Source organism: Phasianus colchicus, chromosome 3 (assembly GCF_987193195.1).
Source record: "Phasianus colchicus chromosome 3, bPhaCol1.hap1.1, whole genome shotgun sequence".
NCBI lineage: Eukaryota > Metazoa > Chordata > Aves > Galliformes > Phasianidae > Phasianus > Phasianus colchicus.
In genome coordinates, this window is record NC_143438.1 from 37067025 (window position 1) to 37094824 (window position 27800).

Consider the following 27800-nt stretch of genomic DNA (forward strand, 5'->3'; position numbering starts at 1 on the left):
AAATAGCCCATATTAACTCCGGGAATCATTACAATGGATGCATGACAAGCAGCTTCTAGGCAAGAAAAAGGAACCAAAACATCCATATATGGGTGTGTGCACAGCTTTCTTCTGTCACGTAATCAATATCTGCTATCTTACTTTTGCAATATTATATAAAGCTGCATCTTGGCATGTTCCATTCCTATTCATTAGATCTTTACAGTTCTTTCTTAACCAATAAATCATTTAAAAATGCTGAAGGAATGCTACCCTTGAAAATACTGAAGCCAAAAATTACTAAAACAAAAATGATGAGTAAAACCATTGAAATGTAAAGCTGTTACCATACACAGTTCTTACCTGCAAAATATCTCTGTTGAGTCCCACAGCAATGTTGAGTTGCTGACCAGGTTGTTGAGGCTGGCTATTTTCTACAGCACCTGGTTCTGATAACTCAAGGAGTTGCTGGATGACATCAGTTACAGCCTGTTGTCCCTGATTAGCAGTAGCTGAAGACACCTGGTTTTCTGTCTGCTGAAGAAGTGGAGACCGGAAATGTGTGGCCTGAAACATACAGTAGCACATTTTTAAAGGAAGATGAAAATATACACAAACAGTGCCTGTTGGGCTCCTTATTAACATGCATAATCAAGGAAGAAGCTGAAATTTATGTATGCAATAACAACAGAACCTTTAAACAGTTTACAGAACTGACTGTTACAGAAATTTAGTATTGAAATCAAGTGTATTCAGCTCTGATTAGATCACTGTATCTTAGCCACCTTAGTAACAAACAGGTAGAAAAGAGAGACAGAAGAAATCAATATTTCCTGATTATCACAAAGAATAAGGCTTTCTGTTCTCTCTCATTTGTGTGTTTCTCTTTCCTACAAGAAATAGACTGCAAGAGTCTACTGCTATTGAAACAATTGCCTTTAATCATTTTACTGCAAAAAAGATGTATTTATACATCAACAGGCACTGGAATTCTATTTCTCTATAGCCAGATATCTGCTTCTAACATTCACTTCCCTACCTGCAAAATAATCTCTTCCATGCACAAACATATATATAAAACACTATATTCTTCTAGATCATTTTGACAAGAAATGAATCTCAGGCTTTCTGCACATTGTATTTCTTTCAGTCAGAAAACCCCCCAGAGATTTTCCTTATATTGATATATTACACTGGACAGTTAAAATTACACTGTCACCATATTTGAGAATGAACAATGAAAAGTTAGCTTTATACCCGTTATGTCCTGAGTATATCATGAAATATTTTTAATGTTTTTGGACAAGAGTATAAAGCACACCCTTATCTCATTACTCTTGCACACACACAGCAGAACAGCACTTGCTATTTGATTGTTTTTACCATTAATTTGTCTTTTTCACTTCACTAGTGAGAGGGATGAAAAGATGGAGTCTTTTCAGATTCCAATTTAGCAGAAGTCCAATCAACATTTCACTATTTTACAAAAATGAAATACATCGTGTGACATTTTCAGTGAAACAACATTGAAGCAAAGTGTGTAACTCCTTATAGAAACCACTTTTCTCCCCAAAACAGAGCAGCTCTTTAATACAGTGGGAAGCTGAGACTAAAAGATCTGTAAAAATCTTCCAGGGCTCTAAAACAAGAAATAAAAGTGTTAAAATAAGGAACTGCTTGACATCATCTTGAAAATTACAGCATCACATATCTTCAGCCAGTTTGTTCACATATTATACAGCACTTCTGTATACATTCTCATGAAGGTAATCTTTTTTGAAAAATAATATGCACACATATGAAGTTTGTTATTAATCCTATTAAGTTAGCTTCTTCATTATGAAGAGTTTCAGTGGTCTCTTTCTAGGTCCCCCTCAGAATACTTAAATATCTGAGTGTCAAACAGTACAAAGAACAAAGTGTCATATTATTACTTTGTAATTCCACATTTCTCCAGTTAGAATAACGAACCTTGTGATCACATTTGGGCTGTCTGACCCGCTGCGTAAGACAGAGCACATGCTCTGAGTCAATTACTTCCCTAGGAAAAACCACCATAATTTCTACAATCAAATCATTGCAGCAGCTTTCTCAATTGCTATCAAACTTCAGGAAATTACTCCAACAGTACATCACCCATACTACATTCTATACATTAAGTGTTAGTTTATCTAGCTTAGATCTTCAAATTCTTTTTCTTCCTCTTTTAATAAGTGATAGATTTTTCCCTTTTCTGCAAAACAGAAAATTGACTATTAAATATTTCATCTGATGGGCAAAGTAGATAGAACTCCTTTAATCTTTTTGATAAAAAACACTTTGTGCAAAACTTTGGGAACTCTTTTTGGTCTGATTCTTCTTGTATCTTTGAATACAGTTGATAAGAAGTGGACACTATAAACAGACATGATAAAAGCAAGACTTGTCAGAATGGAATAGAGACTGCAGATAAATTTTTCACTTTGCCTTAAGCAAAGACTTCTCCCAATCTTTGCGGGCAAGGAAAACTTCCATTTTAGCAGACATTATTTATGACCTATTCAATCCCTATTTTAATGGGATTTTATGTCTTTTGAATATGGCCTGTTTTCTTTTACTACAGTGTGTGATTTAATTTTTGTATCAGAACACATATTGCTTGTTTGTACCCTAACTCACCAAGTACTCCACATCTGTCTGTACCATTGATTTGTCCTCTTTATAAACTACAACTTTCATATCATACAGATCAATGATGATTTTATATCCAGGTTCCTGATAAAATATTAACTTACGTAGTGAAAATTATTAAGTCCCAAGGGACATAATCAGAAACACAGTAACAGTGGTGACTCCCTGTAAATCCTATTGAAAATTTTCAGGAAGTTTTACTCGCTTACAATGCATAGCATTAAATATGATGTACCATTCCATCTGAAAGTGGAAAACATTTTTGCTTTTTATAAATTTCAGTAGAAGAAAAAGATGACTCATTAAGGGTGCAACAAGAAAACTAGCTCTACTTACAAAGTAAAAAAGGTGCTACATTCAAGAAAAGCACTTACACTTTTTTTTTTTTTTAAAGGCATGTATGATACATCATACAGTTCCATGGAAGATTCAGAGCATTCATCCTAGGTCAACAAATTAACAAGAACTGTACATAAACAAGCAAGCTGTGTATCTGACAGCATGGAAAAAACAGGTTTTACATTGAAGGACATTAAAGGAGGAATATTTGAAAACATAAGGCAAAATTACTGTTGATTCATCTTAGTTTAGAAGTTTCTTAGTTTTAGGTGATGTCATATGCTCCTTTTCCTCAAAATTCCTATAAATGTTACAATTTATCATTACTTCTTTATAAAAATAGAAGGTACCCTGGCAAGGGGAAAGAGAATTCCAGGTTCTTCTCTGCTGAATAGGAGTCAGGCTCTTCCCTCCCTGGTTTACTAGGACTACTACATGTAAATTGAAGCTGATTCTGCAAAACTGCATACAAACCACTTGGTGGCCCAGCAGCTACTAAGGCATACTCTTGAGAAGATGCAGGCATGAAGACACTAAGGCTAAAAATGAAATTGGAGCCAGCACTCTCACTTGCTAGGCAAGAATATCAGGCAGTCCTTGGAGGAGGGAGCAGTTAGGTACAAGTTGGGAACAATGGATCTATCAATGGGATACACAACAGCACTTGCCAACATTCTGAAGAACTGAAATGCTTTGATCAGAATTATGAGCTTAAAGCTGTATAACAAACGTGGGAATACAATCCATATAAGACCTGTTCAATTCCTAAATACCCAGTTGCATTGATCAGGAAGTCTGCCTTCATCTATTAGTTGATGAATCTATCACAAAGGACAACTGCAAATTTTTTTCACCAAGAAGTTGACAAAAGTCTGTGAAAGTTCCACCTGTTTTTTTATAGCCTTGACAAACAAAAACTCTATACTTACGTTCTTCCACTTATTATCAACAGGTTGCAAAAGATTAGCAGGAGATGTTGTTAAAGGCTGGGTGACAGAGTCCTACAAATAAATTAAAGTATTTTAAGACTTTTAACACCAGGAAAAAAAAAATCCAACAAAAACAGCAGAAGTATCAGTTTCACAGTTCACTTTCCCCACAATATGACCTAGGGACAGAAAAAAAAGTAGACTACGGAAAAAATACAATTGTGCATGGAATCACCAGTGTTGCTTCATAGTTTTATATACATTAAATAAACACAAATTACAGGAGCAGGTATCAGTTTCACCTGAGCTACAAGCACGGATGCTGCAGAAGACAATAATAGCCTTACTGTAAGTATATTTACAAGATGTACCTAAGTATGAGAATAATATGAATTCTTTGGTGTTCAGTTCAAGTTACTTCAACTTCTGGAATGTATATACTAAAGACAATCATTGCTCATCCATTGCTCACATCCATATCAAGGCATGGCAGAGACATACCACAGACTTCAGAACAGGACAAGTACAATGGAGGTTAGTAGTTACAGAAGCTCTGCAAGTTGAGACCAGAACGAGGAAGACAGTTCTTATCTCAGAACACTAGTACTACCATCTTTCTACAGCAATAAAAAAATCCATCATTAAACTTCAGATACTAAATTAAATACAAAGAGTTTAACATTCTTGCAAGAAGCAATACATCAGTTAATTTTGTTCTACTTGTTAAGCTTACTGGCATCTCTTTTTAAGATGAATTCTCTCCTATTTTGCTTATGCTGTTGTGTAGAGGTATTCCTTTCCATTGCCTTCATGCAAGCAAAGATAGAGGCAAAAAATTATGGCAACACACTTCTCTAATATCAATATGCAGTTCAAAAGGAAAATAATTGATCAAGCTAAACAAAGCAAGAAAATCACAGCTGGCCAGAGAAAGGAAACATTTGGTAGTAGGAATTTTTTTTTCCATTCTTCCAATTAGCTTTGTTACATAGAGAGGAAACTTCTCTTTCCCATGCAACCTGCAATTAGCGGAGCTATACTTGAATTAGATGCAGAATAAAATCATCACATTTTCATCTAAATCCTCAAATTATAAATGCTGGTGTTCCAATATGCAAATTATGTTTTTTTAAATGGCAAAACTTTGAAAGAGTAGAAGACACGAGAGGTCAAAACTAAAAAGAACTGTAACTATATGAAGAATTACTGGTTAAAACACAGATCTACTTAAATGCTTAAGGGGATTTTTGTGATTCAAGTGAAGCTTACCGCTGTAACATGAGATACATCTGTTGACGAGCTTGCAGAATTCTGTGGACCACCCATGTGCATCTTGCTGATATGTGTATTTAAACTACCCAAGCTTTTAAAGACACAGCTACATTCTGTACAGTTGTAGGTAGGGCCATTCTTCACCTTCAAGAAAAGGAAAAAATTTAAGTATGTTTTCCCTAAACCTACCTAATGTTTTTAATCATTACTTATCCAACTAACAAACATACACTGACGTTATAAGAGACAAAATATTTTATTTCCCCAATTTACTGATATTCTGTTATAGAATCAGTTTGGTATCTTCCTGCTACTGAGTTAACTGTAATCTGCCTGCATTACTCACCTCCTATTACTACTTCTCAATGTTTAAAAGCACCAGAGAAGAAAAATGTCATCTGGCCTCAAGATTTCTCTTTCCTTACTATTTGCTCCTATTACACACTTGGAAACAAAACCAAAATGCACCTTTACCAAATAAGACACGCTTGAAAATGTAACAACATACAAAATCCAAACTAAAGTTAGGGAAAACAAAGAGGAAAAAAATGCAAGTAAAAAAAAAAAAATGCATCTTCTCTTTATTTCTTCTTTTTTTTTAAAAAAAAAAAAACTTTTGTAAAAGCATCTGATAGATTTTCAAAAATAAAATCTGTTTTCCAGGTTGTAGTAGAAAGAAGATAAGATAGATGGGGCCAAATGGAAAAGAAGTAGTGATGAACAGAGAAGTGCAACGCACAGCTGGAACTAAGAACTTGATTGCAATCTCCAGGGAAAGGGGTTGAAGGGACACAGAAGTCGTGAAGGCAATTAAATTTGCAGTTTCTAACCATCCTCACTTCCCACTCCTCCTCAGTCTGTCATACACAGTAAGATATAGTACAGTACTTTCAATATTGTAAGACAACAAAGTCTTCAAATGAAAAAATGTTGTGGCTTGTTACGCAATATGGAACTCCATATTAATAGAATAGAGTTCTGCATGCAATCTTGAAGAAAATACAGTGACAGAAAGAAAAATAAAGTAAATTTTAAATAAAGCAGCCAACAATCCAAAGCAGTAACCACAATGTAGGCTCAACATCACGCAATACTGCACAAGATGCAGTGCAGACACAGCATTTATGACACAATGAAGACAAAAGTGAAAAATATATTTGACTGGATTCCCAACAACTCTGTAATAATAAAAAAGCCATGCAAATTATGGAATTAATTTGGATGCAGTTTTGTCACACAGCAACAGCTATCAGATACGCAGTTGTCAATAATGCAGCCTAGGCCACAGAGGCCCACGTGAAGTGTAAAAATATAATTTAATATAATTAAGCATAGCACAAAATACTAAGATGTTATATGAAGGACTGTATCCTAAAAATAAGAAACTATCACACTAAAAGACTCTTAGTAAGAAGTTCAATAAATAATATCTATCACCAATGAAAGTTTGGAAATGTGAATTGTTCACATCATACAGAGTTAGGAGAAATAGAACAGATGATATTCTACATGCAGCAAAAAGAAGGACAATTGCCTCTACCTATTTATACCTCCAACATCAAAGCTAGGTCTCTTTTTATGAGTATTGCCATCTACGAAACGCTGAAATCAGAAAGACAACTACTGAAAAAGATCGCTCAGTCAACGTTGCTCAGAAGACTACATTACAATATTACAGCAGTGCCTTCGGTATCTTAAAATTTGTCACAAAGAAAAAAAATATCAGCATAAAGAGGTCTATGATTTTAGTGGCTTTAAAAAACAATTATTTTGCAACTTTCTTCTCCCTGTAAAGGAAAAGCTTCTGAAGAGGGCTGTAAGATAAACTCTTCAAAGACAAACATGAACTGTGCTTTATGTTGGAGTAAGCAGGTTGCTATTGGGCTTGAAATTACTCAACATTTTCTACTTTGCTGTTTATGGCTTACTTTGATCTGATTCTAGCCCTCAATCTCCTGAGACTGCCACAAATGCCATTTTTAGCTATTAAAAAAATCACAATTATGTTTTCATTTTTGAATGTTCTGAAAAAAGCAATGGCAAATGAAGGCTTTGCTACTTATCCTAAGAACCTGTTTATGCAGATTAAGCTATTCTAGGAAAGCTGAATTTGCAGGTAAAACCAACAAACCAATAGCAATACTACAACAGAAAATCTACATTGGCTGCAGAAAGCACCAGCGTGCACAGGAATAGCAAACAGGACATTTTAAATACTGAATACAAAAGGTTAAACACCAATAAGCAGTATATTAGCACCAACCACTTTATGAATAATTGTATTTACCTCTGAATGAACTCTCTGTATGTGTGATTGAAGATTGCCTTTCTGAGAAAAGGCAGCAGGACAAAAGGCACAAGCATGGGGTTTTTCACCAGTGTGCTTGATCATATGGGTCTGCAATGCCCCCTTCTGGTTAAAGGCTTTTCCACATTCACTACATTTAAACGGTCTTTCACCTAAAAGAAAAAAAAGTTTAAGGGGATTTAAACGTCTTAGCAGTTTCCTGTATGTATAATGACATTTTATCAGCTAAAATAAAGCACTGCATACAGATAAAGGCACGTACATAAAAGTTTAAGAAACACATTATTAGGTGATATTTTTGTGAAGAGTGTTCAGAACAGCTTCCCTTAGTTCAGAAAGCTGCTATGCAAATACACTGGAGGAAGAGAAATGTGAAAAGGCAAGAAACCTGACCATAAAAAAATTCTTACAGAAACACTAAGATGTATAGCCTCCACCCTCAACAAGTATTAACAGCTATTCAATTCTTTGCAACCACTTATCCCCAAAAAGTGAAGTAAAATGTTGTTATACTGTTGTTATTATTCAAGATACTGTATAGCCTTGCTCAAAAATTAAAAACCTTGAATGTTCTGTTTCAATATTTCATTTAGTACAGAACGAGAGAAAATCCTAGCTAATGATGTTTTAAGAATCTGCTGCTATTCCCTGATGTTAAGTGTGTTCAACATTGTATATACTCACAGTTATTTCCACACTGATTAAACATAAAAAATACTTCCCAGAAATCTTAAGTGATGAAATGTAATGGAACTACATTTAACACATTACACATTTTCAGTTATAAACTGAAAAACACAAAATCCAGTACCTTGCAAGCTTTTGTCTCTGTTGACTCCTGGAAATCTCCACTGTAAACTCAGCATTATTTTTTGTTTATTTTAATGAAACAGTTTAACAGTGATAAATCCAAGACCCTGAAAAAATTTGTTACTTTGCTTTCGCATACTTCTATAGCAAAATCACTACAGACATGCTACATCTGGCTTAAGGATGTGAGTAATAGCATGTGATAAATATCAGATACAAATAATTTAAATGAATATTTTGTATTACTTCTAATTATGTCGAGAGCTATAATTTGGTCTAGTTTAAAAAGATTAACTCTTAATTAATCTCACTGTTTGCAGAAAAAGGCAGCCTTCTGGAACAGGTTACAAAGAATACTGCAGTATCAAATCTTAAGGAATGTACATCTTCTGTTCTATTGCCTTTGAGTTCAGATGTTTTTTTTTTCAAGTCTGTAAGTTTTGGTATGGCATTTTTAACACAGATTAAAATACTGAACACGTAGAGGCCCCAAATAATAGGTATAAGCAAAAAAGTAATGCAATTATGACACCAGAGTATGTACTGCAATAGCACCACAGGCATGCTCTTTTCAAAATTAAAGGAATACATATTCTAAAGTCTCACAAAGATTTTGTAGTACCTCAAGCAATTGAATGCCAGACAGACCATGAATTTAAAGCAGTTAAATTATTTCCTAGCTGCTTGAAACTTAGAGTGACCCACAGTCACGCGCAGATGGGGACTATCTATTTTCTGTCTCATTTGCATTCTGCAAAAGAACTACAAATGCTCTTCAAGTTTTCAAAGCTTCACAGAAGTATCCTCAAACACCTGTAGTTTTGCCTCTTCAATTCTGGTTTGAATAGGTATAATAATGTATCTAGACAGACACTAAAACAGTAAAACTATTTTTCAGTGACATTTGTGAAAGTTATTTTGATGTAACCTTTAAAGCAGGCATAAGAGTGACCTCCAGCGTCACTGTATCATGACTAAAAATCTATAAAACTTGAAAAGATTCCTATAAAAAGGTAACACAATAGAATTCTATGGGAATTTTTATTTCTCTATTGGTCAACAGTAATTTCCACATGCAGTGACTCATCATGATTACCTGCACACATGGCTAACGCAAAGAACATTACGCACTTACCTAATTTACTACTTATATTAGCAAAAAACTAGACAAACAGCAATTTAATCACAAGACAGAAAACAAATTTTACATCACTGAAGAACCTTCTGTGAAGGTTTGGTTTAAAGCCAAACTCATACTATACAATGTATGGCTGGTTAAAACTTTAGAACTAATACCACAGTTCCGGAATGCTTCCTCCTAAATTTTTGCATTATTTTCTACTGCACACTTTTAGTTATTAATATTGTTTAACAGTTAAACAAATATATATATTTATTACAGTAATTTAGCCAAAAACTCTGCTATTCATTCCACAAAAATAAACAGTCACCTTCTTTTCTTCAATTATCAAAACTGAAGTCTAAGCTCACCACCTCCTAAGCTTACTTTGGGCATCCTGAACATGTCAGTTACAGTAAGTTCAGAATACATGTAACTTTAAATACACCAATTAAAAACAAAAAGAAAGCAAGGCCACTGTTAGTAGTATTATTCACTCTCATAAATTTCTACTGTTTTTGTGACAGTAACTTTCAGAATCTGTTCGGAAATGTTAATTAGAGTAGTAGACTAGGCTTGATCTAGGGACTCAAATTTTCTGGCCCACTGAAACTTTAGGTACCAAAACAGGTATTCTGTAAAAAAAAAAAAATGAGTACTATGAAGTACTTAAATTTTTCATAATAACAAGCCAAACATATCAACATCCCCACACAGAGAAGAGTACTCAGCATCTCTCAGGTTAATGAAATGTTCTGAAATAATTATTTCCACAGTCTTACCTGTATGTATTCTAACATGTCGAGTTAACTGACTTGGTTTCTGGAACGTCTTTCCACAGTGAGGACAGGAATAGGTGAACCCACTTCTGTCAATATTTCTGTTATAAGATCTGGTATTTGATACCCTGTCATTAAAAAAAAAAAAACAACCTTAACATTAAAGTCTTATTTTGAAGGAGCTCATTTTACAGCTTTTTTTTTTTTTTTTTTTTCAAACAAACTTGAAAAGTGATGACAATATATGTAGCATCAGCCATATCAGTGAAAATAAAATCTTTAGTAATATTGAATGACTGATGGAAAGTAGTTGGAGTACTTTTCTAGGCCTACTTAGATAATATAAATAATGTATGTACAGTTATTTCAGCAATAAAATTCATAGATCTTACAGGTTTTCTAGAGAACTTCACTGTGAAGTCACTCTAGCTGAATTTACAACTATGGTTTCAGTGAGAACTTTCAACACTGAAAACTCATTTCTGTTAAGAACAAAATCTTTGTTCTTAACTACGAGTGTCTTATGAACCACAGCACAAACACAGCTGCTTTAAGTCTAACGAGAACAGGTTAAGGATTTAATATCCCAAGTATGTATCAAGATCTCCAAAGCCACAGCAACAGATACATAGACATGTAATTGATCTCTGTACAAATCAAATCAATAATGTAAAAAAAGAACAACTGATTTTACCAAGGGGAAAAAAAAGTCAAAAACCCAGGTGGCCCTAAAGACCATTAAAACAACTCAATGGAAACAAGAATGCAGTAAGCAAACCAATGCGACATCTACAGCACTCCACAATTTCCGTAATGCCTGAGAATTTACATCTATATGGTAATTGAGCTCAGCAGTTCTGCTCGAAGGTAACCAAAATTACAGATTTAAATACCCAGTGTTTTTCCTGAAAACCAGAGAAGTAAGAATTAGCAAATATGGATCAGATGTGCAAAAATATACCAGCACCTTGAAGCACAAGCTGGTATAACAACATGAAAAACAGCAGGGAAGTTACAGTCTGTGCAGGAGGAAATCTACACTTCTCAAATGATGCATTTTTCTCCTCTAAGAGAATACAGTGTCAATTTAACAAGCAGCACATTTTCTTTCCTAGTTACTTGAATTTTTACATGCATTTTAAAACTTTTTTTTCTTTTTAATATTCTTGCAGAACAAGCAGAGTCTGGACAAAAATGTTACTAAAACATGTTAACTGTATCTACTAAAATTTACTGAAGTATCCAGAGTAAAATCTGCTACAGACTGAAGAGCAGTAGAGACAGCACTCTGCCACTAGAGGTGTTCAAGGCCAGGTTGGATGGGGCCCTGGGCAGCCTGGTCTAGTATTAAATGTGGAGGTTGGCAGCACTGACTGCGGCAGTGGGGTGGAGCTTCATGATCCTTCAGGTCCCTTCCAACCCAAGCCACGATTCTATGAGTAGGATAGATTTTAGAAACCATCCTTCTTTTCACCTCAGGATGATAGATGTACATCAGCCTGATACACTCTTTGAGGAAAAATTACATCTGTTTAAACTATAGCTGCAGTATTTCAATAAGGAAATACAATACATGCCTCCAACTTGGAGACAGCTGAAGGGATTTCAGCATTTACAGGTATATTGATAATTTTAAATTATGACTTTGTAATAGCTTTTATTCAAATATTTCAGAGACAGAATAGATACCTCTGAGGAAGGGGAACTACATTCTATTTTCTGGAAAATTCAAATTATGAAAAGCCTTGTTTCCTTAACTCCTAAAAAATCCTTGAAGCTTATTTTATAATGAAAAGCACGAATTAAATAGTAAGATTTTTACCTACATATGTAGGTACTTGAACCTTAAATAAATATTATACTGTATATTGTTAGGCTAATTAGATGAAACACTAACTTTTCATACTTTCTCTGGACAATGAGAGGACTAAGTCAAATGAAAAATTCAGAATTTCTACTGAAGAACAGAAGATCAGAGCTATGTTAGCTTTTCAATGAAGTAGCTCCTGCAACTGGCTAAACTGGTTCACATACTCAAGTTGCTTTGGAACTGCTGGTAAAAGGACAGTAAATAACTATTGTAGACAATAATTTCTTGAACACAAATGCAACGTTTCCTGAACTGATAAATAAAACAGATCTCATAAAAGGAGGCTCTAAATTAAAATATATATATATGTTCAAGAAAATGTATATATAAAACAAATGTTGATGGAGCTGTGCTTTCCTGCAAGACCAAAGGAGTCGCTCTTAAAGAAACAATCTGAATGAAAATACCAGAAATAACTCCTCTTCCTGTTTTGCCATTAACCACTCTATCAAAATTGATGCTGCTATCAATTTTGTCCCTCCCTGTCAAGCAAAACTTTCCATCTTCAACATTTTTAAAAGTAAATTAAAACTACTCATATGTCTCACATCAAAACATAAGATGCATAATGCTTTCTCAAAATCACAGTTGTCATTATAATCACTCATCTATTTTTCTCATTACCCTAACTTATAAAGGAGACATCCACAATGAGAACTTGCTTCTTGACTCATAATATATACTTACGTGACTCAGTACAAACAGCAACCCCATACTTCAAACTCTCAATTTACAGTTTGCACAGAGAAACGGCAATTCTTATTTAAAACCTCTGGAACATAACTAATAAGACCACTCAACCTGTAAAAGCTGCCTATAAGCAGAACAGGAAACGTCTGACATTTTTCGTTTTGTTGTGTTTTCATTTCTCCTGCAGATAATTTCTTATAAAAATCTTAGGCTTTCTTAATACACAGTTTATATATAAAACTATATATAAACTTTCTTAATGCAATTTCGCATAAACTAAATCAACAGAAATGTTTCTTTCAACTAACTTAATTTTCACCTTCCTAAGATGGAATCAAATTAGACTGCTGAAAGAACTTATTGAACAAATATTTACCTAAAGTAAGAGCAACACTTACTAGGGTTCTTTCTTTCCCTTCATTATGTGCTTTAGCAGATTTGCAAGTAACTCATGGAAGGTCATGAAGGAGCTACTAGGAAAAAAGTACTAAACTGCAAGGAACAGTCTATTTCTTTGACAAGGGAAAGCACTAGGATTTGCGTTACAGTAACTGTAAAAAACTACAGTAACTACATAAAATTAACACAGATTTGCTTCAGTACTGCTACTGGACTTCAAAATCACATGAACACTTCAGAATGCAATCTGTATCAAAAGAACACCTCACAAACCCATATGCTTAACATGTATGCAGACAGAACTATGCTTAGTATGGGCCTCCAAATACAAAAACAGCCTTCACAAATGATCACCTAGTTTAGCAAGGATTTACAAACCAATGCCATTTCAGAACAGCACACCAGAAAGGAAACAACCAGCACAGGTTATGGTACTTCACTGACTGGCAATGCTACTCCTGCCTGCCTAGCTATCACCTTCAAAGTAACTTCTTCTCATTTTGTTACAAAACTGTGATTGTCACCTTATTTTATAGTGAGTTTTCATATGTTCCTTCAGCTGTGAGGAAGTTTCAAATTCCCTTTTGCAAGATTTGCAGCTGTGGACCCTACTGCCTGCCAATTCTTGACGATGCTCTTCCATGTGTATGGACAGCTGACTCTGCAACGTAAATTCATCTCCACACTCTGAACAGATAAGATTCTGAAACAAATAATAGAGACTGATTTTTAAAAAGATTCACAAATACAAGTTCTGCTCAAGTAGGCGCATGCATACTTTTAAGGACTTTGGCAGCTAGGAACAAGCACCAATAAAAGTACACAAGTGAAAAAAGTTTAAGCCACGTAATGTAAATCATGAACCACTGCACACTTATGGTAATACTTATCTTCTACAAAACTCCACCTGAACTGAACTGTGCATGAGTTTGTAAGTAACAGCAACAAGAAATTCAGTACTGTCATCTCTTCATCTCTACTCCCCGTTTCTTTGGTCGCATCTTTCAAGATAAACACCATAACTTACCTCAATGCTAGAAATCTACGTAAACATTTGAGGAAAAAAAAAAAACAACACCAAAATACTTCCTAACTAAAAACATTTTAACAGCAGATTTAAAGATTTTACACTTTTACTAGTTAAAATGATACAGAACATCACTTACTTTTTAAAAGTAAACCCACCACAGTCACTACTGACTTATCTTAAACCACCCCCACAGACAAAACAACAGAAATGAGAAGGGATGCAGCAAGAGAAAGGAAGTGATAGCAAACAAACCAGAGCACACACCCCGCTGCTAATTTAACCTTTTATACTGCTCATCCTGAAAAACATGCCAGGACCACGTTCTATGAACTACAGGGTGTAGTTCAAGTTCAAATTCCAGTTCTCCAAGGACAAGGCTACACATACAATCACTGGGAAAGTCACTCTTGCAATTCTCTAAATTAATTACTACGTTCATCTCTGTTTTAGCACAGAATTATGTTGTGTTACAAGCACGTATTCATTAGCAACTGAAAAGCATTGATATTTTTCTAGGTTTGATTTTTAAGCTGCAGACTCTTTTTTTTTTTTTTTTTTAAATTGGGAGGCATCACAATCTATTCTTCAGACATCTGCACCAGATATGAAAACCAGAGTAGTTGAAGTGTAGAAATGAGTAACAAAAATCACTCTTAAGCATCTTCCTTGCTGTTCAATTTTCTATTTTAATGCTTCTGGCAATCAAAAAATCAAGTTCCCCCGATAAATTAAACTGTTTGGTGTTATAAATACATTAACACCCCCAACTGTACAGTCCTCTCATTTTAACTCAGTAGTGACTGCTTAAATAAAAAGAAAAAATAGGAGGTCTCACAAAAAACAGCTTCATGACACAAGTAAGAGACTGTGAACAAGTCTCAGCAGTTAATAAAATACACTAACAGAACACAAAAGTTTACAAAGACTAGGAATTATCTAAAATGACATAAACCATGAAAATGATCACACAGGCTATAACATGTGGGCCTATCAACGTACATAAAATGAACAAAATCACTCCAAATTAGAAGTATTTATAAATAACTGAGACAAATGTTTAGGTAGGATTAGTTTTACCTATTGCATATTCATCAATTAATGATCACTGATTGTATATGAATACTACTGAACATGCACAGATTATAAAGAATTGGAACACTTGTTTATATCTGATATGTTAACTACTACTAAAGTAGTTTCCCCACTAAACATGCTGTGGTTCTTATAAATTACATCATTCAGTCAGTCTTCCAATTTAAAATATATAGGTGAGAGATTAAGTACAATCACCACGCATTCACCTTTTTAAAACTTAAATGATGAGATATAATGTATTACCTCTTCTTTCTCATGCAGCATTATATGAGCTTTCAGGCTGGCCACTCTGGAGAATTTCTTGTTGCACACAGGACACGTAGGATCTTCGCCATTGTGAGTACATTTATGAAGTGTCAAGTTGAATTCAACATTAAATGACATTGAACACTGGTCACATCGGTGAGGCTGTTTGTTAGAAACCCAAAAATAAAGACAAAATTCTATCACCCCAGAAGTTATATATAATACAGATGACACATAACTAGAACTCAAAATTTAAAAAAACCTTAAGACCCCCACATATCGCAATAACAAAATATAATAGCACCAGTTTAAAATATTTCCTCTTCTTTGGGTTTCACAATTGGAAATGCTAGTACTTTGTGTTCAGTAGTGTTTGGGAAAAGAAAGCCTAGGAATTAAAGAAAAGTGGGGACTCAAAATTGAGACTTTCTAAGGGCAATGAAGTTAGCAGGAGAAAAGAATGAGCAAGAGACAGATAAGTTTCCCTGCTTTAAAACTGAGATACAGAATTATCCTTAAACTTGATTAATTACTCAACTGGAGAAGCGAAGAGCTTAGCTTAAGCTAGGATTCAGTGCTCTTCAGTTGCTATCTGCACTACCACTTTCAGGTAGTGAAGGTAGAAAAGCTCTTTTGCAAGCATGGAATGTAATAGTTTTAACCACATGAACTTCCTGTTTTTATGGATCAGTTTTGTAACATGGAAACTTGGATTTTAAGAAGCGTTTGGACAACACCCTCACAAATATGATTTGGATTTTGAGTGATTCTGTGGGGATTGAGTTGAACTCAATGATCCTTGTGGGTGCCTTCCAACTTGGGATATTCTATGATGCTGTGATTACATAAGTAGCTCTCATTACATATTAATTAACATCCCTAAGTTAAACATTTCCTAAGAATTTATTTACAACTGCAACTACTTTAAACAGTACAAGAATTTTTCCAATCACATGTGATGCTTTGTATAATAGGAAGCAAGGAAAAGAAATTAAATAAAATGTTTCAATTACATATGAAACCTGTGGCAAAAGTTCAATTTAAAAGGTCAGCAGAATCTTAATCACAGATCCATTTTCTTCTCCTTCTTTCCCACATTTGACTTGGAAGCAGCTGTTGCTATGAAATTAATATACTGATTCATTTATACATACTAGGGTAGGTAGCCTGACTACTGAGAACAGACACAAGAGTCTAACTGGGTCCAGATAATCAATACAATCATTTTATTTCTATTGCTAATGTGTAGAATCAGTTTGCAGAATCAATTAAAAGGATCCTATGTTTTCTTACCTACGTATTTTATAAATTGAAGAGAACAGCTAAAAATAAAAATTACTGAACTGAAAATAATTTCTTATCTCAAAGGAAACGTGCAGAGTGAAAAGAACTTCATAAAACTCCCAACTTTCTAAGTAGTAGTAACTAGTGATTTAACACCAGCACCACGTGAAAACAATATCTTTACTTGCCAGTATACAAAAGTATCAAGACATACTAATATTTCTTAAGTTTTACATTTGTAATTCAAAACAGTTGTACCTTGTCATTTTGCTCATGATCCCTCATATGGCGCTGGAACTGGGTCTCTTTTGGGAAAGACAGCAAACAGATCTCACACTTAGGGAAGCTGGGTACTTGGTAGGGAAAATTACCGTTCTCTATATTCGGTGTCAGCACACCATCTACAAAACAAGCATGGAAACATTTTGTATGGAGCCCCATTCCATTTACTTATAAGGTACTGCAAAAGCAAGAGTTCTTCAAAGAAGAAACTATTCTAATTCCTGCAAGTTTTTGACAAGACTGTAACTGCTCTGGAACTTGAAGATCTCAGGCACAAAGCACACTGCTATTTCCATTCACACCAGATCACAGGAATACATCCATCCCTGTAAATGCCTGTTCTTGAGGACACAGTCACATCTGTCCTCGTAATTATAAACCATTTCCTTCTGTGCTTCATAAAAACCCATCAATTTCACAACAAAATGAAATGCTGACAAATACACTAGGTATGAGATTAAAAACACCGCCAGAGGTTACTTTCAATGTTATTATATCATGTGTTTAAAATGAACCAAAGTCAGCAGTTCTGCCTAAGTGTTTCTGCACCTTTCCCCATCCCCAATTCCCCCCATGTTTCCTTTTTTCTTTTCCCTCTTTCAGATCATTTAAGTATCTTTTGTCTCTAATACTTCTGACAATGTAAAACATTGTTTATTGCTGTAAAACCAACACTAAAGTTTCAAATAGCTGAGAAAGATGTAATAAACTGCAAGTCACATGAATTCAAAGAAAATGGTTTTAATAGATCCAGTCCAAACATATACAGTTTTCTTGTTCTGAATGCCCAGTGTAATACAGCTTTTGATACACAGGTTGGTATTTTGATACATAGGTCAGTATTCTCTCAGATTGAAGAAGTGAGTTCTGTTAATGTTTTTCTTTTATCTCAAATATTTAACGGGAAAAAAACCCAACCAAATCAAAAACTCAAAGGTTCCAAGTAACATGAACAGATTTTGCACTTGAGACCATACCATATTGTGAGATAAGCTATCTTTATGCAAGTAAAACGTTAAGGAAAAACTGGCAAGCGGTCCTTCAGAGCAGTATTAATAAAACAAAAATAAAACTCTGTTGACTCATGCTGCAGCTTGAGGGAAGTAAATATAAAACAAAAAAAATCATAGAATTCTGCTTCAAACACTGCCACAACTCCAAGTGAATCAACAACAGAACACATCAAGATGAAAAAAAAAACACAGAACACTGATTTCATTATCTAGTCATGCAAGACACGATTCTTTCCCTTAAAATTGCCAATGCCTCTCTCCATGTTTGTAAGAACGAGGCACAGGAAGAAGCAACACAACTAGTAATGTACAGCATCCCATTTACATTTCCTTTAAGAGGCAAATTCACACTGAACTTCTGCTCAGTACTATTCCCAGCTCCAAGCCCTCTATCATTTAACACATCATTCACATGGAGAAAAAAAATAAAAAAAAAACAGTACCTTATGTCCTGACCACCTTTTCTTCCCACTAAAATCCTCAGAAACAACTTTAGAAAGCTTGCAGTTAAGGAAGCTCTTCATAATGTTTCAGAACATGACAGCATCAGTGAGAAATCATAACTGAAAACCACAGCCTGGGAACTTACGTTTCCCATTACTGGGCTACCCAAATCAACCAATTAACTTTCACTTTGTAAGTTTTCACATAGTTCTGTTACAGACATAATAACGTAAGTACCACAGAACTTGACCATGCATATGTCTACTGCATCCTTTAAAGAACACCCTACTGTAAATTCACAGTATATGCAGACAGAATCAGTAATACTGCCATGACATGAAAAAAAAAATGAAAATAAAAAAAGGTGAAGTGAAAGGAAAATTTATTCCAACACACAGACAACATGGAAACTTAATGAAGAAAACTTTCTTCTATGGAAAATGAAGTAATTGTTCAACCCAATGAAGGCCTGACCTCTCTCTTAATTGAGGACTGAAAAAATTCTCCGTGAACCCAAGAGATTATCGTCTTTGAGCATTCACTCCTGAGATCAAAGAGAGCAGATAACAGACTAAAACAGTGCTGCAGCAACTGAGCAAGCAGAAGTTAACCTTCATGCAACCAAAGGTACCAACTTCCCTGCGGTCTGAGTCAAAGAAAGCAATATGTTCATTCCCATGTGTAACTAGTAACTAGATACCTAGCTAGTTACTTTCCAGGTCAATAATATTTATATGCTGTTTTTATTAAAGTGTGTACCATATCTGCTTCAATCAGAACATTAATTAATTTACAGGCTATACATCATCTTTAAGAATTCACGAAAGACTTCAGTGGAACCGTATATTAATTTAAAATTGAACATCTTGCAGCAGAATTTCATAAGAAAGAATAGAGAAACAGCCTTAACTTTGGTAAATCAGCAGCTCTGCATATCACAGCCCACACAGAAGTGCCAAGAATTTCTCAAGAGCAAGCACAAACCCAGAGCTGCCTGGAAGCCTTTCCAGCTCCCTAGAGGCCCTCAGGCTCCCAGGAGAGAGAAGGCACGCACTTAGAAAACTCACTGCTTTCACTGTAACATCTCAAGCATTTCTCTTTCAAAGGAAACCTTTGTAACTCTTTGCAAAGCTAAATCTTACAATCTTATGATTGTATCTTTCATAGTGCCTCAAAGAGCAAAAGGAAGAAGCCTGGGGAGTCAGGACTGGCCTGAGACTCGGTGATTGGACTGCACAATACACTCGAAGGAGGCTCTGTTTGGCAGAGGGCTCCTACTGCAGAAATGCATCAGAAGGTCTTAGGGATAAGGTGCAGCAAACAAATTTTGGTTACATTCCAGACATCTCCACCACTGAAGATGAGCTGAATGTTGCCCTAAGTAGTTACAGCCAGTATAAGCAGAAAAACAGTCCCATTTGGACTTAAAAGAACTTTGCAATTGTTTCCACTTCCAGCAAAAGATAGGACTGAAATCTAATGCTGATTAGAATTAGAACATATTCATTTCTTTTCTTCCTTATCACTCTACCTGAAATAGCTTAAGGGAAAGATGAAATTATTATAATCTTTTTTCCACTTATATTCTCACTAAAATCCTGTTTGTTCTCTATAACCAGCCAAACACAGGATATTTCTGAGAGCCGCATAGCTCCTTTCTATTAAAGGCACAGCTCATGACTTTTTATTTCATTCTTCTAGTAATAAAGGAAGCATTCAAAACAATATCTCCACAGAAATTCAGAGATTTGAAAACAGCAAGGACAAAATGTTACGTATTTCGAATCAGAAAGACAAAAACAGAGAAGACATTGTTAATAAAAGAAGTAACAAATGAGATAGACCATAACTTTCCCATCAGGCAACACAGACACCAGGTGTGATTTGGGGATGTTGTCATTTAGATATGAAAATGAAGTAACAGCTTAACAACTTTTTGTGCAAATAATTAATAACAAGATAAAGACAGTATTCACACCAGTATGTCATCCTCACAGCAAGTCAAAGTATTAACCTGCATTACCTTATTTCCTCCAGGTTTACTGGATTACTTCAAAGCAGCAATACTTTTAAATGCATCGTGGGCCATGAAAAAAGGCCAACACTGACAACTACTGAACCAAATTTAAAGGTCTATAGCTTTGAAGACCCAAAAATGGTGACAATGCTAATTCAGCAAGTCAGCAATAGCATATAGAGTTCCCTGCTTACCAAAGGAAAAAGAAAATACAAATACTGATGCAGATGATAAAGCATCTGATTGTAACAATTAGCCACTCTATCATAAATACTCAATATGGTGCCTAAGCTCCCAAAAATGTAAATATTGGGTACACAGATTAAGCCATCTGTTTGTCTCAGATATAGTCTGTCCAGATGACAACACAATTCTGCTGTGTGCTAACAAAGATACGAGAACATTATTCATCTCAACGAAGAACTAAGTTTGATTTCCTTGAATATATTACAGAGAATAGGTGAACTCACTAAGCATATTACTTCAATTAAAAAATCACATGAAGATGTGGCAATTCTTCCGCTAGAGAGCTGCTATTTATTGACGTCCCATAAACACATACACACACAAGGCACAAAGTGAATATCAGACTAAACAAATGCCCTGAAACGCTGCTCTCAGGTCTGCATACTTCAACAAATAATAAACCTTACTGAGCAAGACTGAAGTTTAAACCGCTGTCATTTATTTACATTAACTGTATGGAAACAGTGCAAAAACTTTAATGCATGAATGCAATTTCAATGTTTCTCTAGTGATAATGTAAATCAATTCCATCATAACTTGAGACAGACAGCTGCCTATCAATACAATCAAACTGAACAGGAAGCACCCAGCTCATTATGCACTACCAAACTAAGACTTCTGTTTGTATTCTTGCACTTTGTCCATAGTGCAATGCTAAGAAAAAAAAAAAAGACAGACTTGGAAAGTATCAAAGATAGCTTAAAGATAGACATAAAGATGGAAGAGAAGGCTGTGAGATGATCTGAGAGCAGCCTTTCAGTATCTAAATGGAAGGTACAGGAAAGAAGGGGACTCTTTAGCAGGGTCTGTGGTGACAAAACAAGGGGAAATGGTTTCAAGTTCAAAGAGGGTAGATTTAGGTTGGATATAAAGAAAAAGTCTTTTACAGTGAGGGTGGTGAGGCACTGGAACAGGTTACCTAGTGTCACAGTTGATGCCCCATCCCTGGAGTCTTTCAAGGCAAGACTGGATCAAGTCCTGGGCAACCTGATCTAGTTGTGGTGTCCCTGTTGACTGCAGAGGATCTGGACTAGATGGCCTTCAGAGGTTTTTTCCAACTCTAAGGATTCTGTGATTCTATTTGAGCACTCCAAATGCTGCAGCCTTCCAATTCTTCAGAAACGTTTTGTCCCTCATGGACTATCAGCCATGAAGTTTTGGGTAAGCTCAGCTAGATCTCTGCGATACTGCCTTTGGAACAATTGACTTCAGGATGTGAGTCAGCAGGCAGGTGCCCTCTGCCTTAAGCCACTGATACAACTTCAGTGCGAATGGAGGGAGACAGAATTAGAGCACTCCTGAACATTTCTTCCATACATAAGCAGCACTGTGCCTCATGGCAGAACGCAGTTCTCTGTGCAAGGTGCAGATGGGCTCATTCAGCTGTAAACACAGCACAGCCTTATTACATCTCTAATAGCCTGCCAGCATCAGGCTAAGAAGACAATTCCATGCAACACAGCCCATGGAATTTATTGATGAAAATCTGCCACTGAAGTTACCTGGCAGCTGGCAAGTCTAAGGATGCAAGGGTTTGACCTTATCAAAGCCTATTACCTAATTTATGAATTTAAAAAAAAAAAAAAAGGTAGAACAAATGACCAAAAGAGGGACAGCAATATTGATGTTTCTTCATGCCATGCCAGAAATCACAATAATGAATAATGATATACGAATCATTAAAACCGTTTGCTTAGCTCTGCAATCATGAAAGAATTAGATTTGTTTAAACTTAGCTCAGCACTTTCTTCAACAAAATCAGCAAATAGTAATTCTTCATGACTCCTGATGAGGAGCAGGGAGAAGGGTCAACTCTCAGCCCATGCACTGGACCAAAATTCAGAGACCAATAAGGACCTGCTATATATTTTAAAAGGTAGTTTTCATTATTTTTGGTCAATATTCAACCCAGAATTTAAGCAGTACCAGTACAGACATTCGGCTCACAGAGAGACACTGCTGAGAAGGATGTTCAGATGCCAGCTGTTCTGTTTGTCAAAACAAAGCAGCCACCTTTTTTTCTGGAGCACCCAGGCCTCTCCAACTTTCATGGCCACACTGCAGGTGGCAGAGGAGCCTGACAGGACACAGAATGAACAGCTCTTTTGTATCCGGTTCAACGCAACCTAAACAGCACGGGGTCTGGCTGGGATAGAGTTAACATTGTCATAAGCAGCCTGTATAGTGCCATGTTTTAGACTGGTGACAAAAACAGTGCTTACTACACCAATGTTTAATTCCTGCTGCTGGTAGAGCATGAATGCAGCCTGCTTCTCTCTCTTCACCCCCTAGTGAACAGGAGCGGACAGCAGCCAAGGGGATGGCCATGCCATCCAACAGCATGCTCAGCAGAAAAAAAACAGAACTCAGGGCAGTCCTTCCAATGTGGCTAAGCATCAGTCTGCTCATGAGAGGCGGTAAGTGATTGCCTTTCATAGCATTTTCCCTCCCTCTTTTTTTCCATCTTCCTTCATTTATTGATGTATCTTTATCTCAAGCCACAAGCTTTTTCTCACTTTTGTTCTTCTAATTCTATTCTGCAGAGAACTGAGGGAAACGTGAGTTTTGCAGGCCAAGGCGAAAAGGATCACATAAATAGCCCACATTTCCCTAATCTACACAGTTATACAAAAATTGACATTTCCTTAACCAAACTCGATACTTTCATCAGATGTTCAGGTAAATATTGCTACATTCATTGCCTAATTTTCTAAAATAGAAATTACATTTTTTGGATAGCTGCATATTTGACACCAAGCTAGAGCTTTTCAGAGGTTTGCTTTTACACGATTCGGACCTTGACCTATACCCAGGCACTACACTGTCAATAGAAACTTAAGAACAAACCAAGTAATCTGTTAGGTGAACTTCCCTCTCCCTGAGAGGAAACACAACCCAGTTGCAGCAGAAAAACTCAAAAAGAAAGATCTGAGAGGTCTGAAATAGAAATCTAATCATACTTTAAAACACTTAATGCATAGGAATGAATGAGTTAAGAAGGTGTGAGTGCAACAGGGAACAAACTAATAAGCACCAGAAAGATACAGAGAAAGGCAGAACATGGTCCGAAGTTAACACACAGACAGAACTTAAACGCAGGTTATTTAACTGTTTCAATTACTGGGGAAAAGGCACAGATTCATTACAAATATAGTGAGGAACTAAAGAAGGGCAATCTAAAGCTATCTTCCTGCAAAAACCCAACACACCCCTCATGCATAAGCTTAGATTTGGTACTTGCTGTAGAACACTGAGATGACAGAACAAAATCATCACAACTACAGCCAAAAAATTCTCACAAGATTTTGAGTAGATGGTCCTCGGGTGTGTTTTAAGAAGAAACCGCCTATATCCACATAGCTCACATCACAGAAGCAGTACCACAACCCCTTCCTTCTTGCTCACAACATCATTCACCTATCCGTACTTCCAGCCATCAGTCAGAAGGCAATACAGAAAATCCTAGTCCACAGCTATTAAAGCAATCTGCTTAAGTCTTTACTGAATTGGTATTTACTGACCAGATCAAGTTGCATTTGTCTTCAATCATGCAACACTGGAAAGTAAAGCACAAAACTGAACTGCCCCCAGTTCAATATATTCACACTTAAACTCATGCTAGCGAACTGACAAGTAGTAAACAAAATGCAGCCAGCTCTGCATAGGCAGAATTTAAGCTACACTGCCTTCTTTACATTTCCTAACTTTGTGTCGTGCCACCCTTCACCTGTGAACTCTGTTAAACCTTATGCCCTGTGAAGGCACAAAATATTCAGTATGGAACTCAGTTTAAACCTGCACAAAAGTAGTTTAAATATAGCACACACACTCCAGGCTCAAAAATTGAGTACATCCCACAAATAATTAACTTTGCTGAAAATTCACACAACCTACAACTCCAGCAGTCCAAACTCTACAATAGGGGTTACCTAGAACAGCAGTCACATGTGAGTAATTCTTTCCTAATTTCTTTCTCAGGTTAGAGGCTACAATACAGAAACTTCTATGAATGTGTTACTATTATGCTAATACCAGTTATACACTGAGCAGCTCACACCTCCTAAAAAAAAAAAAAAAAAAAAAAAAAAAAAAAAAAAGAAACCTATATAGAAAAGCATACTTTCCAATGCATTATTCTTGCTTCAATTACATTTAAGATCTCATTGCAAAATTTTCAGAAGAGTAAAAGCCAAGTCCTGCCATACATCTGTGTTAGGATTTACTGTGTAACTACTGCCCAAATCACAGTAGATTCACTCTTGAAGTTTCTTGAGAATCATTTTCTATACTTCACTGACCTCAAATGAGATGTTGATTTGAACAGTTCAATTAACTTGAACAATTCAATAAACTGAAATAATAATAATAATAATAAATCACAAAATAGATCTGGGAAAACATTACTAATACAAACAAAAAAGTTGTTTAAGAATAGCAGCAACCAAGGTCAAGATATTATTTTTACTATTTCTGCATATAGTTCAGATTTCCATTTATCACCTCTAATTTTCCTACAACAAAGAGCATGGCTAATGTTTGACACCCATGAATTCAAAGTAATCAGAGAAGTTGCACAACAAAGCATGACTGATCCACCTTCACTTCCTTGCAAACGAAGCCGTACTGCCATACACATACAGACTGCACAACTACAGAGATCAGCTTCTCTCTTTCAGGAAAGACACTCGAGTACTGGGGTAAGAATTCTTTGGGCAACACTGACAAGGAAGAAAACGTACACATGTACAGTTTAGTAAGCAAAAGACATGACATCTATTTTGCAAACAGCTGTTTTCCTAATAAAATTTCTTCCATTGAAGTGGAAGACTGTGGGACTCACAACCAGTTTTCCAAGTTTGTTAGCCCGTTCCTGAGTGGGACGAGGAACCAACTGTCCTGGGAATATTGTTCATCTCAATTCAAGCTGTCCTGTTTAGCCAGTTTGTTCATTCAAGCCTTTTTTTCAGCCATGCATAAAGGCAGAAAACATACTATGGTTGACAACATTGACATTGCTCATTTTTGCAGACTGGTGAGGTCTCCAGAACCCAGAATACATGTTTGCTTATGTGGGGCAGAGTCCTTGCAACTGCAGACTGCACGTTTCTGAATCCCTGTGGGAGGCCCCGACCCTGTAATTGTGAACTGACATCTGCAAACGACCCCGTGAAATAATTTAATTAATAAGCTAGCAGGTTTCTTCTGCTTAAAATATTGAGAATACAACGTATGATTGGACTAGCCATCAATCCAGCAACCCCTTATAAACATACACCTTAATACTGGAGAAGTCTAACATCGGGGCCCAATTACGAGCAAAGTAAGTACAGCCACCAGGTGCTGGCTTTAGACGGACTGTCTCAGGCTCAATCCTCCCCCATCCGCAGCCCGTGCCATCAGTGCAGGAGCTCACAACTGCCAGCAGCCTGCGGGGCCGATTCACAGCGCAGGGACGTGCCCCGTAACACGGGCAGGATGCACCCGGTACACAAAGGCTCCACCGAATGAATCCCAGCGCTCGGCCCCGAGGCGCTGTCAGCAACCCGAGCCCACCACAGCGAGCCCGCACCGGGGCGTTCGGACGGCAATACAACAAGAAACGACGGAAAGCGTGAGACAAACTCGTACTCGGTTGGGAACACAGCAGATCTGCTTTAATACGTGAGCTCACAAAGAAGAATTTTAAAGCCTCCAAAAAAAAAAAAAGGGGGGGGGGGGGCTCCTTCCGGGAACGAAGCCGCCCCGCAGCCCTCCCTCAGCTCACACAAGCACGGAAGGCTCCCCCCGCCCTGCCCCGCTCCTCCTGGGCGGCAGCGCGAGGCCCGCGCCCAGGCCCTGCCTCCCGCCCGGCGCCAGGCCACGGCTCCGCCGCCTCCGTATCATTCCGCAGGGCCGGGCCGCGCTGCCTCCTTCCCCTCCCCTCTCGCCCATACAGCCGCACAATAGACCCGGCCTTCCCCCTCCTCGCCATATCCGGGGACTATATGCGCAACCCGCGGAGGTTTCCCCTCTCCTCGCCGCTCCCGGCCGCGCCCCGCTCTACCCACCCGCGCCATTTACCTGCCCGGGCGCCGGCCGTGCCGCTGTCCCCGCTGGCGCTGGGAGGCCGCCCCCTCGGCATGGCGGCCCCCTCCCTCCCCCCGCCCCCCCCCAGCGCGCACGCACACACACGCACACACAGAGCCACGCGCAGCGACGGTTGGCGGAAGGAGGAGGAAGAGGGGGGCGGGGAAGAGAAGAACGGACCCGACCCTGCGCGCCGACCGCGGGGACTCGGCGCCCTGGGAGCACGCGAGGCGGGCGGGCGGCGCAGGCGCACACGGGCCCGCTGGGGCTGCGCCGCGGTGGGAAATGGAGAGAGGAGAAGGAGCGCACTCACGGCGAGGCCGAGCGGCGCAGGCGCGCAGAGGGAGGGAAAGGGGAGCTGGGTGCGCATGCGCGGGGGGTAAAGAGTGCGGTGGGAGGGGGCGCATGCGTAGAGGGGGTAGCGGGTCGCGGTGCGAGCGGGGTTCGGCTTGCGAAGGGTGGCCGTGGTGTTGTAGATAGAGAGGAGATGCTTCGCTGGTATCTCGTTCGAGCTCTTGGAGGCTTGCAGTGCTTCCAGTGGAGCTGCTGCGTCCCCTGTTAGAATTCATAAAGCTTTCATTAAGCTTTTTTCATTTTTTGGACAGCATGGTCTCTTTCAAAATCCTAAGGCTTTCAGAGTTAGATTTTCCTTCTGCACCTTTTAATTTCAAGTATTCAAGATAGGTGTGTTTTCACTCACATCGGATGCTGATACTCCTGCCCAAGGAAGCTGTGATGCCCCACCCCTGGAGCTGCTCAAGGCCATTCAGTTGCTCAGCTGTTGAGATGCTCAAATTCTTCTTGCTACATTCTAGGATATCCCTCTTTTCCTCCCCCCACCCCATATGGCCAACATATGGCCAGTTTCTTTACTTCAGCCCGAGTGGTGTTTCAGTGGCCTCTATTAAAATG

The 27800-nt window shown here is 37.5% G+C and overlaps 1 protein-coding gene across 7 annotated transcripts in view; it reads right to left on the reverse strand.

Moving 5' to 3' along the window:
* ZNF236 (zinc finger protein 236) overlaps nucleotides 1–27365 on the reverse strand; it is a 67265-nt gene extending 39900 nt beyond the window's left edge. For 3 of the 7 annotated variants that reach the window (XM_031589049.2, XM_031589048.2, XM_031589046.2), the window contains exons 1-9: nucleotides 26883–27324; nucleotides 17079–17221; nucleotides 15534–15698; nucleotides 13690–13868; nucleotides 10210–10334; nucleotides 7477–7649; nucleotides 5187–5333; nucleotides 3918–3989; nucleotides 343–546 (exon numbers count right to left, since the gene is read on the reverse strand). In XM_031589049.2, coding sequence (XP_031444909.2) covers nucleotides 343–546; nucleotides 3918–3989; nucleotides 5187–5333; nucleotides 7477–7649; nucleotides 10210–10334; nucleotides 13690–13868; nucleotides 15534–15698; nucleotides 17079–17221; nucleotides 26883–27258 — 1584 coding nt within the window. In that variant the 5' untranslated portion in view covers nucleotides 27259–27324. Of the gene's footprint in view, nucleotides 1–342; nucleotides 547–3917; nucleotides 3990–5186; nucleotides 5334–7476; nucleotides 7650–10209; nucleotides 10335–13689; nucleotides 13869–15533; nucleotides 15699–17078; nucleotides 17222–18558; nucleotides 24893–26882 lie in introns of those variants that run through there. The other 4 variants (XM_090137296.1, XM_090137295.1, XM_090137298.1 and 1 more) reach the window with 4 other exon arrangements.
* Nucleotides 27366–27800: the final 435 nt, after the last annotated feature.